The sequence below is a fragment of the Varanus komodoensis genome, unplaced genomic scaffold, assembly GCF_004798865.1.
Source record: "Varanus komodoensis strain SLA01 unplaced genomic scaffold, ASM479886v1 scaffold54, whole genome shotgun sequence".
NCBI lineage: Eukaryota > Metazoa > Chordata > Lepidosauria > Squamata > Varanidae > Varanus > Varanus komodoensis.
Window position 1 is genome coordinate 722,588 of NW_025336142.1, and position 13,466 is coordinate 736,053.

The following is a 13,466-nucleotide window of genomic DNA, read 5'->3' on the forward strand; positions in this document are numbered from 1 at the left end:
CGGGCGCGCACGGTGAGGGGAGGCGAGGTGCGGGCAGGGGCGGGCACCCGAGTATCGCCTGGAGATCCTTTTCTCCGTGCGAGCAAACTGTCGTCTCCCTGCACATGGGGCGAAGTGGGCGGTGGCAGGTGAAATGGGCCTGGCAGGCCGGATCCAGCCCCCCGGCTGCAGCTCGAGGACCCGTGCTCTAGTTCCTTCCTCCACTTTCTGCAGGAGGGAGTTATCAGCAACACAGGCCAATAATTTATTGGAGGAGCCACACTTGGCAGAAACAGTCTCTCAACAAATATAAGGAACTTGAAATCCTGTACAACTCAAGCAAGGAACTAGCATTACTTACAAATAGATTTTATTACAAAATGGACTATAGAAATCATTTGCAGAAAATATTGTCAACATACACCAACATGAATTTTTCATGTATTTATGTTTACATAAATTACATTTGAACTTTCCAGGCCCCGTTTTGTTACCCTTTTTATGAAATGACAAAGCTGAGCACAGCTGATCAAAGGCAACCGGATGAGAACTATTGTGAGCAGAAAGGCTAAATCACAGGATCACAAGAAAGAATCGTGAGCGTTTTTATCCACACATACATGTATTATAAAATACTAAATTTAGTATTATAAAATACTAAATTACTAGGTTAATTTTCTGTTAAATCATTTTTCAGTAAAAGACTACACATATTTGGTAAAAAACCAAGAAGCTCTGGCGTGCATCAGAGAGCAAGTGCCCGTCCCTCCGGATGGATCCCAGCTTTGGGGGCCAGCGTGACTTTTCTTTGCAGCACGTCGCACGAATCCCACTGTTCACAGCTCCTATGGTATCATTTCCCACACGATGACTCGTTCCCACATCTGAAAATAAGTGTTGCTCAGAGCTCGGCTACCTATTACGGTTGCCACCGAGACCGGAGTCCCCTGGGGAGGGGAAGGTCCCCGTCCCTCCGCCACCCCCCCCCGCGGCAATGCCCTCCATGCGAGGCGGCCCCGGGGATGGCTCAGAAGCCGCAGCTGCTGCAAATGCGGCACCCAGGTAAACTAGGGGCACCTGGCTGGTTCTGGCCCGCAGGTGCAGCTGCCTGTGCGCTTCTGGGCCTGACTCAAGGTGCTGGTTCTACCTGTACAGCCCCACACGGCCAGGCACCCCAATACCTGCTGAGTGCCGCTCCCTCCTGCAGCTTGCCTGGGCCACCCCCAGCCCCGGGGACCCCCTCCGAGAGCCAGCTCCGGGGAAAGCTCGGGGGGGGCAACAGGGGGCGCTTTCACAGTGACGCCCCTCTGCCTTTGGAACGGCTTCTCCACTGAGGCCGGCCTGGCCCCAAATTAGTCGTCTCCTTGGTGCCAGATTAAGAGGGCCCTCTTTTCCGGGGGCTTTAAAGACCCCCCCGTGGGCTTGTGGGGAACACCCACCCCAGCCTCCGATGGAGTCGCTCTGTCTATTTCAGCCGTTTTTAACCATTTAACAGTTTTTCTGCTCTTACTATTTTCTAATGGCAGTTTTGCTGTCTGTTTTACAGATGGCTGAGAGCCGCCCAGGTAGCTTCAACTGTGGAGCAGTGGCGAGACCGTCGTAACGGCCCCCAGGATGACTGGGGAGCGTGGCGCAGGCTGGTGGCCAGCGGTGGGGGGGGGGGCTAGAGGCGCGGGTGGGGGAACCTGTGGTCGCAGCTGCAGCTTCTCTTAGCATGCGCCACCACTGGCCAAATGCCAGAGCAAATTTGCCCCGGAAGTGATCTTGAGCACACAATATAAAACTGTTTGGTCCACTGACGTTTAAAAAAAAACAATGGGTATTCTTACAAGCTTTCTTCTATTTCACCCCAAATGCAAACAGTTATCAACTGTGAGGGACTGGTTTTGCACACAGACAAATGGGGAAAATAATGTTTAATAAATATTCACTTTCATTTTCAAATATATTAGATTATCCAAATTTATACTAATTATACCACTCCAATAAGATGTTTTATCTGTGGAGTTTAGGAATCACAGCCCGGCAAAGTGTCATCTCAGTCTTGACATTTCAATGTTCAGTTCAGGGCGTAGTTAAACTGGTTTGCAAACTTCTCGTGTTTTCTTTGATCCACGCGGTTCATTGCTTTCACCACTCGTTTCATGGCTGTTCTGTTAAGAAAAAGCAAGACAATATGAAAAGAGAGCTAAACTAATATTTCATGTGAATACAGGCAATGCTTATGAATATGTTAGCAAAAATAATGAAGTGGGGTATGATTAATTGCTAATCAAGCCTCAAACACTTGCACTGATGATGAAGCAGAACAAATTTATTATGTTAACTAAATTAGCTACAGCAATACAAACAGTTTTAATTTAGCAATGGGCTCATTAACAGAAACAAACAAATGGAAGTCTTTCAGCATGATGATTGCGCTCTTCCCACCTTTTATAGCCACATCCATTTTAGACAATTACTTAGGTGAAATTTTAAATGTTGCCCAAGGAATATAAGAATATCAGCTTTGTGGGAGAAATATGCATGGGGCTCTGTTCATCAGGATGTGTTTTGGACTTGGTCTTTGCACAATACGAATGACACCGAGAAACATGAATAGCTTATCATGGAAACCATTAACACTTATTTACAAATACTTCGGTGGGAACCCTACAGTAGAGAGAGAAACTATCAGCCACGGCGGTAGCTTTCTCAGCATAGCTCTCCAAGGAAGCTACAAACTGGGAAGCACCCATGACCGCCCCCTCTAAAAAAAACCTCCTGCGGACAGCACCCTTTCCGTCACACCCACTGCAGCCTTTGCTGTGCATGTTCAGCGCTGGAGTTCTGGAGTGGCAGAGCTGAGGGGCAAGGAAGATCATGGCGCACGGGGACGATTAAGTTCAAGGTGGGCAGGAACTGTTTGCATCCAAGGAACCGTTTTCAGTCGGGTCCAGGGAAAAAAACGGCGACATCACAACCTGGTGGAGATGGGAGGAGACCGCAAGCCTGGGCAGGAACGCATGGCTGGGAGAGTGCCCCACTCCGTCCTTCCCTAGATGTGGGTCATGCTGGTCTGATTAATCCCTACGCTGCCCAACAGTGGGGCAGTGCTTGGCTGACCCAGTGCCCTGCCTAGGGACGCCGCAACCGCTGCTGGGAAGGCTGGGCACCAGGGCCTCCAGAAACGGAGCCTCCGCTGAGGCAACGGGGCACTGATGTCCGGCGCCTTTACAGAGCAGCCTAACCAGACCCTGTGAGAAGTAAGATTTACGCGATACTGCAAGGTGAAAGCCCAGAATGGCCATCAGATAAACGCGAGAGGGGAGGTGCCGGGGCTGCCGGAGAGGGGCAGGAAGGGGAGGAGGAACTCATGAGGAAGAAGTGAAGGAACTGACTCCATGCGAGGCCAGAACGGGAACAGCTCTTCTTGCAGGCAGAGTCATCACTCTTGGAGATGATTTCCAGCACTTGGAGATTATTATTTCTGGCACCATGCTCTGCAGAGAGCCGCTCTCAGGGTGGGGAACTCTGCCCCGGAAGCACAAGCGGAGAGTTGCCAGGGGCCGAGAAGGCCGTGGGCCCCCACTCCCTGCTTTTGTTTGCTGCAACGTATCAGAAAAGCAGGACTAACTGAAAAGCAAGCCATGGGGGTGAGGTGAGGAGAGGTACTTTACACCTGGAACAGGACACACCTGGCTGTCTAAAAGGGGAGGCATAAAACCATTAAGCTGGGGTCCAAAATTATCCAGCTGCAGAACAGGATGTGCCTTTGGCAGTTCCCGCTTGTAAATAAAGCCAAGGATGGCCAGCTCTCTCTGCACAGGCCGTCACTTGAGAACTCTGCTCTGGGGGAGCCACTCCACCCACTAGAAAACTGACTAAGCAGTAGCACAGACCAGAAGGACGGGTGGCCGTCAATGGTCTCCTCTGTGTACCAAAGAAGGAAGCCCCCTTATGGGTCAGGATGCCATGAACAGCATCGTCACGGCCAGTCTGCAGCGGCCTCAGAGCATCTGGATCAAGGCTTCGGGGGCACACCTTCCCTCGAGCACATCTCCCAACTCCGTGGACATGGATGACAACCGCTCAGACACGCCTGCGTTTCGCAACCCCAACAGCTTTATGCCGAAGCCTTTCTAAGGTGCCTGAAGTCGGGAGGGAACGCTTAAATGACGCTTTAAAAATGGGGCATTTAGAACAGCAGATTAAAGGATGCCTCTTTAAGCTGGGGGAGCTGACTGGAACTCGGCCACAAAGCGGTGGTGACTGCGGCTGGGATGCGATTGGCGGGAGCAAAGCGAGTCTGGAGCGCAGTGCAACGGCCTTGGCGCTGTCGTGCCGCACAGCCTGCGCATTAACACCACCGGCCTGTGAGATGCTGCGGACGAGACGCGATCCCACTCTGATGGCCAGAGTGCAATTTCACTTAACTTTATTGGCAGATCAGGGCCTGGTTTATCACCGGTACATTTCAAGTAATTTGGGACTGTTATATAAAGCCAAGGTTATAACCTTGTTTAGTGCTGCAAACTATGAAGCCTATTAAAATATGACAGATTGAATTCCCACGCCTGGCACTACCACACATTCAAAATCATTAGCACGGAGCACAGTAAACTAAAAACAACTTTTGAAATTTATTTTCTAAAGGTGATGTGAAATTCTGCTTATTAGAACTTTATGGCTTATTGACTCCTCAAAATAAGAGCAGATAATGCGAGGCTGTCACGGACAGTGGCCTGCTCTGCGAGGAGACGAGGCCCGACGTGCGTTTCATTACTCATAACAGCCATTACATCAAGACAAGGAGAAGAACACCCTTTTTAAACAATCAACATCCCTTCAATTGGCTCATTCAGGCTTTGGAGATTATATCATATTGCAGGCGCTAATATTTTTGCTCAGAACAAAAGCTGCTTTGCTTCTGGAATTAACAGCAGTTGCTCCATGCAACTTGCCTTGGGGACCCCGGGCGCCCGGTGGGCATGCTGGCTGCCCCAGAGAGGGCGGCTCTGCAGGGCAACTGCTGGCCATCTGCACCCGCGGCAACTCGACTGCCCTCCGCCCACTGGGGTCAGGCGTGTGTGGGGCATCCAGCACATCCCTGCCCATCTCTGGGGGTGGCTGGCAGAGCTGTGCGGATTCGACACGCAACCCGTTGGGCTGTGCAGAAGGGCCATGCCACCAGGACGCCGCTTTGGCTGGGCCCCTTGGTATGCAGCCCTGCACCTGCCTAGATGGCCCAAAGGGCACATGCAGGACCAGACTTTTAAATCACGGCTTTTCAACCGGCCAGCTGATGCCAAAGGTAGCACCTGGCCAGTTTGCTGGTGCTGGTGGCTCCTCCAACTCCCAGCGTGAGTCTTCTCTTCTCCTGAAGGCCCACCAAAATAGGCAGTATACACTACAGTTTCCACACAGGTTGACGAATGAACGAATCTGTAAGCACCTTACGTCACACTGTGTTCATTCAAAGGTGTTTTTGGTCCTGGACATGACACTCAAACCCACCAGGCTAGCAAACTTTTGCATCATCAGGAAACATGTAGAGAATGGCGTCCATCAAAGAAAAAGCTTGCAAGAACGCAGCCTGCCTCTTTCTTCCCATGATACACACAGACAGGTCAGCACACACGGTAAATCAAAACAGAAATAACAGGAGCAACCGCAAGCAGAGGCAGCACAAATCGAGACGTCTCTTACTTATTGAAAACTTTCCTCTCCAGGCGGGCCCGGGATGTGTCCGCTTGCTGCCTCAGATCTGTCAGGTTCGGGTACTTCTTCCTCTTCATCTGCCCTTTCTTCCCCACTTTTCCTTTTCCGCTATACCGAGAGGATCCGAGGTCGACGCCAGTGGCCGCTTCCACTTCTTTCATGACCTCTGGATCTCGCCACTCTGCAAAGACAAAAGAACCAGCCACTGCTCCACTGCTAACGGGTGGCAGTCACACATATTTGGCGTGGTAGGACCAAACAAAAGATCGGGGACAAATCCTTACAAGACTGCTTCTGAGCATGCCTAAGCAGTGCCGCTTTATGGCCCTGCGGAGTTCCACCATCAGATAAACCGACTCCAGTTCAAATTCGGAAGTCCAATAAAAGGACACCCAACCAGCAAGTTCGTGACTTCCTAGGCTAACATCCAGAGTGTGAGGAACAAGGCTCTTGCATGGGTACTATGCCTGAGACCGAATTATGCCAATTGTCTAGCAAAACAAATTAATATCAAGAGCACTGATAAAAGGGGAAAATAAAGTTGTGGAAGCTGACAGGAAGTGATCTTTTCAGAGAGCCCGGACTTCAGAAACCAACACTGATAAGAGTGAGAAACAGCACGGTCGAGCAGAGAAAATTCCCAAAGTTAAGGGCTCAGACAGAAATACACAACACGACTCTACATGTGCATTACTCTTCATCCCTGTATTCTGCTGTCAAGGGAGAAACAATAATATCCCGGTACAGCTGCTGTTAGCATTCATTAATGTCCGTGTGCTTGCGATTAGCAGTCATGAACTTCAAAATAAAAGATCGCTTCAGCCCTTTCCAGGCAGGTAGCACCAAACTATTTTTCACCATGGTAGTGTATTGATGAACTTCTAAAAGCCAAACAAAACCACCCTATTAGCTTCATTTATGGCAATAACAGCAAGATTAAAACTCTGCAAAGAGAAGGAGAAAAATGGAGCTCTCCAGTAATTCAAATGAAGAAGCTTAGAAGGGCAAAATAAAACCACACACACGACGAGATGGATCGCAGTGCCGGCTTTTTTTGGAAGCAAAGGAATACAGAGCAGAACAATTCAAGACACAAGCACAATTAATCCAAGATTAACAAAAAACCGTCTAAACAGTTTATCTCTCAGTAAATAAGGTGGCGTCACAGTTTAGGAACTCGGTGAATGGCGCAATTGTTTAAACACAACGAAAAATGCTGGTGTTCAGTAGAGATGAAATGAGCATTTGAGTAAAATGAAGGAGCAATTTAAAAGCCTTTGAGAAAAATCGATCGCATGCCAGGAACAGCAGCCGTTTTGAGCGCTGATGGGCCCCTAAAGCTCTTCATACATTGTTACTGGTTTAGCAGCAGGGAAAAGAAAATTACACAGTTTGCGAGGGTAGGGTGGAATCAATACTGTAGTTAGTAAAGAGATACTATTTCACATCTGACTGGCCAGCGGCTGCCTTCACTACCTTGTCCCGATACCTGTTTGTTAACAAGTCACTAAGGGCTGGAAAACCAGATATTCTTCAGGGCTGACACAAAAAATAGGCACTTAATTTGCTCCTCTGTGTGAACTATTGTAAAAGGATGAACACTGCAGATTAGCGGGTCACCCTAATCCCCCAGGATTCGTCGTTTCAGAAGAGCCCGGAGCTCTGCTCCACGGACACTTGACTGGGACGTAATATTTTTAAGCTGCGTCAAGCAAAGCAAAGCAGAGCAAAGCAGAGCAGTGCAAAGAGCAAAGAGCAAAGCAAAGTCAGGCCTCGCTGATCGGGCAGAGCACCTGGATCCAGGCAGCGCAAGCTCTCCACTCCACTGCTGGGACACGAAGCACAGTGGTTCAGGTGGGAGCCCGCAAGTGCCCACGTGGGGCAGGGGTGGCCGGGGCAGCCCAGCCCTTCTGCGGACAGGACTCAGGAAGGAAGGGGCTCCTCCCCAGCGTCGCTGGCGCAGGCGCACAGGCGTTCCCCGCTGCTCGTACGGCCGGACTCTCCACTGCAGGCTGCCCCCTCGCCCCATTTCGACTGGCACACCTTCCTTTCCCAACCCCGAGTCTTGGCACTGAACCAGACAGCAGCCATCTTCATGTGGCCAGGAGTTCAAGGAAGGAGCGCATTTTCCAAAATTCAGGAACCCCGAAAACTGAGCAACCGGGGACAATCTCTTGTGGTTCAGGGTCCTGTGTGGCAGCCCGGCGCTTCCTCCCTCTTCCTAACATTCCACCCACGTGACTTCGCACAAGGCCGTTCTGCAGAGCGGGGAGTGGAGGAAAGGGTGAACCCGTCGAGGGGCATGGCTGACGTTTCACCCAACGGACCGCATGCATGGAGCGCCCCTACAAGCAGCAAAGCAGTCACTTTGTTAGATGGTTAGGCAACGCCCTATGAAACACTTATTTACGTGAAGTGGTTTTGGTACCACCCTTTGGAAGGGCTGCTACAGAACAAGGTATTCACAAGAACGGCTCCTCTTATTTGGGAATAATATTATTCTTTCAAATCTTCCATTATGATCCATCATGTCTTGATTTTTAGGCCTCAATTTTACAGCATGAGTTCACTGGACTCTTTCAAAACTACCTCCAGTCCTATTCAAAGAGTGCCCTGCATGCATGGCAGACTGAACTGAAGACTGAATGACGCACACGAACCTGGGTGCTGCTCTTTTTCCTCCCACTGTTTCTTTGCTTCCCTGTCTCGATCTTCTTGATTCACAGGAGTCCCAGATTCATCCCGGGGGATTATTTTTCCGTGAAAAGGGCACTTCAGGACAAAACAGTCACAGTTGAATTTTTTTAAGAGTCCACATTATATTTTTATGAACAAGCTAAGACTGGTCTGAGGCATATTTGTGACACAGCTGGTCCAGAAAAACCCCAACTGGCTTTATGCAGGTCAAGAAGCTGTGCTGATCGGTCCATATGATTCTAGGCTATCAGAATATTAAAACGGCAGCGTGTTTGCAGCAAGCCATTCAGAGTGGGAGCGCAGTTTGTCTGCGATCGGGACTTCACTTCTGGCGCCTTGCGAAGGACGTTTATTGGAGCAAAGAAACCCCCAAACCCAATGCGAGCTTAATGGACACTGGGGCTGCTGCTCCTCCTCCAAATACAAACACTTCTGAGGCAGCGGAAGCCGGACGGAAGGGCCTTCTGGAGAGCGAGGGGTGGAGGGAGAAAGGCGCAGAGTGGCGTCCGCAGGCTGCCCTGGGCAGCATCCCGCCCGCTGGGCACCGAGCCGCACGCTCACCGGCGGCAGCGAGGGAGCCCTCCTCAATGCCCCGCACACCCTTGCTCTAGAGGAGGCCTCCTCCGGATTACCGGCGCTCCCCCCCTTGTCGCGGCCCCTTGGGTGGCACGGGGAAAGCGAGGGCCGGCCGCGTGTTGGGGGGCCTGGCGGAAGGGCTGCCTGGAAACCCTCTCCAGGATGAGCCACACACGGGAAACCCACGCAGCTGCCCAGGCAGGTGCACATGGTCCGACGGGACTCCTGAAGCCCCCTTCCCTGAGGAGGCCCACCCATGCAAGCCGTGCCGGGCGGGTGCCGTGGGTCATCGCTTGGGCCAGGCTTAAACAGCCCCCGCATAACCCACGGCTTGTGGAACCCACGGCTGAGGCCCGGCTTGTTTAGGGTCTTGCGAGAGCAGCCACACCTGCGGGACGTCGAAGGCCACGGAGCGTTCCGAAGGGTGGCTGGCACCCGCCACAGCCCACGGCAAGGCAGTGGGACGCTACAGCACCACAGACGCCCCCGCACGTGAGAGCAGGGCGGGGCCCTTCTTCCCAGCCTCCGGCTCAGGAGGCTGGCGGAAGCAGCGTGGATGAGCACGGGTGACAAAGGCTTCGTTCGGCAAGGTGGCTCTTCGGCCTGGCTCAGCAGGGCAGGTCCTCCTCTTGCGTGTCGTTCTGAGTGCTCCCCACCCACACCCTGTTCGTCCTCCAAAGCCTCACCCAACATGTGCCGGATCCTCACATTTTATGCTCGTCACCACCTGCCAGGAATTCAGGCTTGTCAAGGGTGGGCGGTGAGCGTCACCAGTGAGCGCGGTTTTGGACAGAGGTGGCTCGGCTCGCATTCAACTCTCAGGCCAAACCCAGCACAAGGAGCGAGCCTTTTAACGAAGGGCGGAAGAGGCCCGGCGCGGAGATGGACTCTCCGGACCTTCTTACGCACCCACCTTGAATCTATCCTGCCTTTCACAGAGGCCTCCGTGAGGCATGGGTGCCCGGCACTTATGCTTCACTGGGTCAAAAGTGCCAGCGAACGTCATGAGCCTGCTCTTCAGCATGCCTGCAATTTCTTTGTTTTCCACTTCCTCTTCCACCTCGTTGGGTGCCCAAAAGCGATGCTGAGAAGAAAATCTAGGAGGCAGAACACAGTTAGAACCACCATGTGCTGTGTTCTAGTTCGAAGGTGGACAGAGCAATTCCACCGAATCAATACAGTATTTGTCCCGAGGTCTCGACCAAACTCTCAGTCCTGCTCTTAAACAGGTGAAAGGCCTTGTTCGAAAGATGGCCAAAGACGCTCTTTCTGGACACAGAGAACTAGCACGCCTGAAAGAGGGTTTGCCACGGCCCTGTTTTCATGCAAGCATTTCCCCCCTTTTGCTCATCATCAGATCTTGGATCCACTTGGATCCCGATGTGGCCGAGTTCAGAAGAAACGGAGTGCGTCACCCCGCTAGACAAGTTCTTCGGCTCACAGTCAGCGTGGTGGCGAAGTGCACCAGGAGGCCTTGTTCCAGCCGACGGGGCTGCTATGCAGGCCAGGCAGAGCCGGGAGGGCGAATGCAGGATGCAACCCCGGAGCTGAAACAACGCGGACCATCTCCCACCTGTCTCCTAAGGGATTCTGAGGCTGCTTCTAAGAAAGCGGTTATTTATTCTGGGTGAGGATCAACATTTTCGAGACTGCAATGCAAGTGCCTCCCTCACTGAAACTGGCTGGTCAGGCTTTGGGTGCCTCCGCTGCCTTGGTCTTTTAGGGAACGCGGCAAAGGGAAGCTTTGCTGCCTGACGCCTGTGACGCCTTCTGCCCCCTGCTGGACTGAAACTCTTTCTTCCTTGAAAGCTCCTGAATGTTTTTGGCCTCAAGCGTCACTCAGGACCCTCTCTGAAGCTTGATCGCATTGAGAGAGCAAACAAGGAGGAAGAGATCTACTTAAGAATCCTGCCGGAAGTCGGTTGCTCTTGGCCCCAGTAAAGAATGTCCAATCCAAACGGCACCACAGGAGCCTTGGCTTCGTCCTCTTCGCGCTTCCTGCTCGCTTGGTCAGGATTCCTAATGTGCAAGACAAAAGAAACAGGAGGCGGGGATATGCCAACGTGCCTGCCAAGGGGCTGAGCGGCGACTCCCGCCCCCGCCCGCACGCCACTCGGCACGTCAACGCTGCTGCGGAAGAGGAATAATACAAACAAGAAATGACAGAGTCCCACATTCAGCACAGTGCTTAGTGAGTTTTCTAGGTCTTTTGATGAGAAGAGAGAAAGGAAAAGCAAGTGCCATTTAAACAGTTATGATGCGGATTAAATGCCGTTGTTGCTTCACAAAAATAATTCCAGAGCGTCCCCAACAACGCGCAGAAGTGTCCTCTGAGCGAACCCAAGGCCTGCTGGCTCACTTGTGCTTGCAGGGCCACCCCACATCCCACGGAAGCCAGAAAGGCAAGAGAGAAGCTCGGCCGCATTCGCCTGGGCTCCTTGGTTTATGAGCGCATGCACGGCTTCGGCAAGAGTCCAGCTCACACAGCCGATGTCAGGCAGGAGACTCAGAACACAGAGCCCCAGACAACAGGGTTTCTCCTGCTGAGGGCCTGCCAGCCCCACAGAGGCGTCTGGTGACCGTGTGGAGGGTGCAAGGGGAGAGGCGACCCACCTCACCCTCAGTTTCTGTTCTGTGGCTGGACCATATTGGGACATGGTTTTTCTCTGCCTTAGCTAGCCAACGCTGTTAGGTTTGGAAAGTAAATTTGAGACACAGGTATCTACAGAGGTGCACTCTCAGCTTCCACGCTGGCGAGAGCATGCTTGGAAAAGAGGCTGCGGCCCAGTTCACACGTACATACGAACTATGGGTTGACTGGCTCCAGCCAGGTGGGGCAGGCACCAGCGAGCGGCTGTGCTCACTGTTCCCACCAACAACCTGGGAACATCCTCCTGTTCCTCCTGGGCTGCTGCATGTGGCACACAAACCTGGCGGGACAAGCCGTTCGAGTCTCTGAATATATGCACAGTGATGTTGTTTGCCAAGCATTGTCTCATTTTTTTACTTTAAAAAATGGGTGACTGGATGCAGGGGCAGCTATATTTAGAGATATATCTCATCTGCTATGCCATCACCATCTTGTGAATGGCTGTTCCAGGAAAGAGAAGTCAACAAAACATAGGGTTAATAGTTTGTTCCAAATAATCATTCAGAATGTTTAAATTTTTGTTCAACTGATTTTCAGTGTTCACCCTTGAGGATTTACAATTTCAAATGGCTTTAAGTTTTGTTTTGTGAAATGCCTTGAGAACATCCACTATTGTAATATTTGATGTTTTGAAACCCTGGGAGTTCTCTTCAAAAGTCTAAAATATTAAATCATTTTCTCTCTAGGAGCAAAACAGGATTACTAAATGTTTCACAATTATCACCGTCTGTCATGATTTCATTATCTTTCCAAGGAACTGTTCTGAATCTAAAGACAAGGGAATAAGATTTCCAACTGTGTGTGTATATCAACCTGTCATCTGGAGGCTGTAATCTAGGCAATTTATCTCGGATAATTTTCCATGTTGCAGCTGCACAGGTTGGATCAAGTTCTTCTTCATTTCTCTTAGCCTGGGAACTGGAGGTTACCGTAGATGCCTTTTTCTCTGTCTGTTTTGCTGAAGACTTAGGTGATGTTACGGGCGCCAAACCTGCAAAAGAAACGTAAGCACAGGGTAAGCATACATGCGCTGCTATGTAGCGTGTGACACAACCCTTCTTCTCCGCATGTGGCCAGTCTGCAAATCCTATTTTGGAAATCTCTGCTTTGCAGGCAGCAGGAGAAACAGAACTCAGAAACAGAGTAGCTACTTTCGTGGAAGCAGAGGGAATTCTAACTCGCTGCTCTCGTGCTGTCCACCTCTTCCATGGGAGGAAAAGGACAGCTCGCCTCCATTGCAGGCAAACCCTGGCCGGGGCTTTCCGGCCAAGCAGGGCAAGGTAATTGGCCGCAGAGAAGCAGCAGAGAGTGGGGACCTGGTCCTTCCACCACTTCTCCCTGCCCCTCTGCAGCCTCCTCCGGAGCCACTGTCCCCAGCCTGGTCAGGCAAAGACCTATCTGGAAAGCAGGGGGAGGAAGGCTGCATGAGGGCCCGGCTGCATCGAAGCAGAAACCATCATCAGGGTTCAAGCAGCCCCATGTGCATGGGATCAAAGGACAGGCCACCGCAGTCTTTCTTTGTTACCTATTTCCCCTGTTTCTAAGTTTACAAAATCTGAAGAAGTTGCTTAGACCAAGGGATAAGGTGGAACTGTATTTATTTATTAGATTTATATCCCACCTTTTTCCCTTTTAAAGAACTCAAGGTGGCTCACATCATTCCCTCCCTGCTGCGCCCAATCCTATCCGCACAGCCGGGCTGTCACAAAGAGCAAGGGCAGGGTCTCCTCCCGCACATCCCAGAGTGCAGGACCGGAGCGGCAGGCTCAAGCTGCAGGCAGTCGGTTCTGGCTAGAGGTCAGCAGGAAGAGGCTCCAGAAGTTATCCAGCTGCAAGACGCCAGGAAGCTTCTCCGTAATAAAGC

At 51.5% G+C, this 13,466-nt stretch overlaps 1 protein-coding gene across 1 annotated transcript in view; it reads right to left on the reverse strand.

Annotated features, from left to right (window-relative positions):
- Positions 1-332: 332 nt before the first annotated feature.
- Positions 333-13,466, reverse strand: part of UVSSA (UV stimulated scaffold protein A) — a 41,384-nt gene continuing 28,250 nt past the window's right edge. Inside the window, exons 8-13 of the mRNA XM_044448234.1 lie at positions 12,416-12,593; positions 10,852-10,971; positions 9,866-10,049; positions 8,340-8,451; positions 5,668-5,860; positions 333-2,132 (exon numbers count right to left, since the gene is read on the reverse strand). Of these exons, the coding sequence (XP_044304169.1) occupies positions 2,039-2,132; positions 5,668-5,860; positions 8,340-8,451; positions 9,866-10,049; positions 10,852-10,971; positions 12,416-12,593 (881 nt within the window). The 3' untranslated portion in view covers positions 333-2,038. The remainder of the gene's footprint in view (positions 2,133-5,667; positions 5,861-8,339; positions 8,452-9,865; positions 10,050-10,851; positions 10,972-12,415; positions 12,594-13,466) is intronic.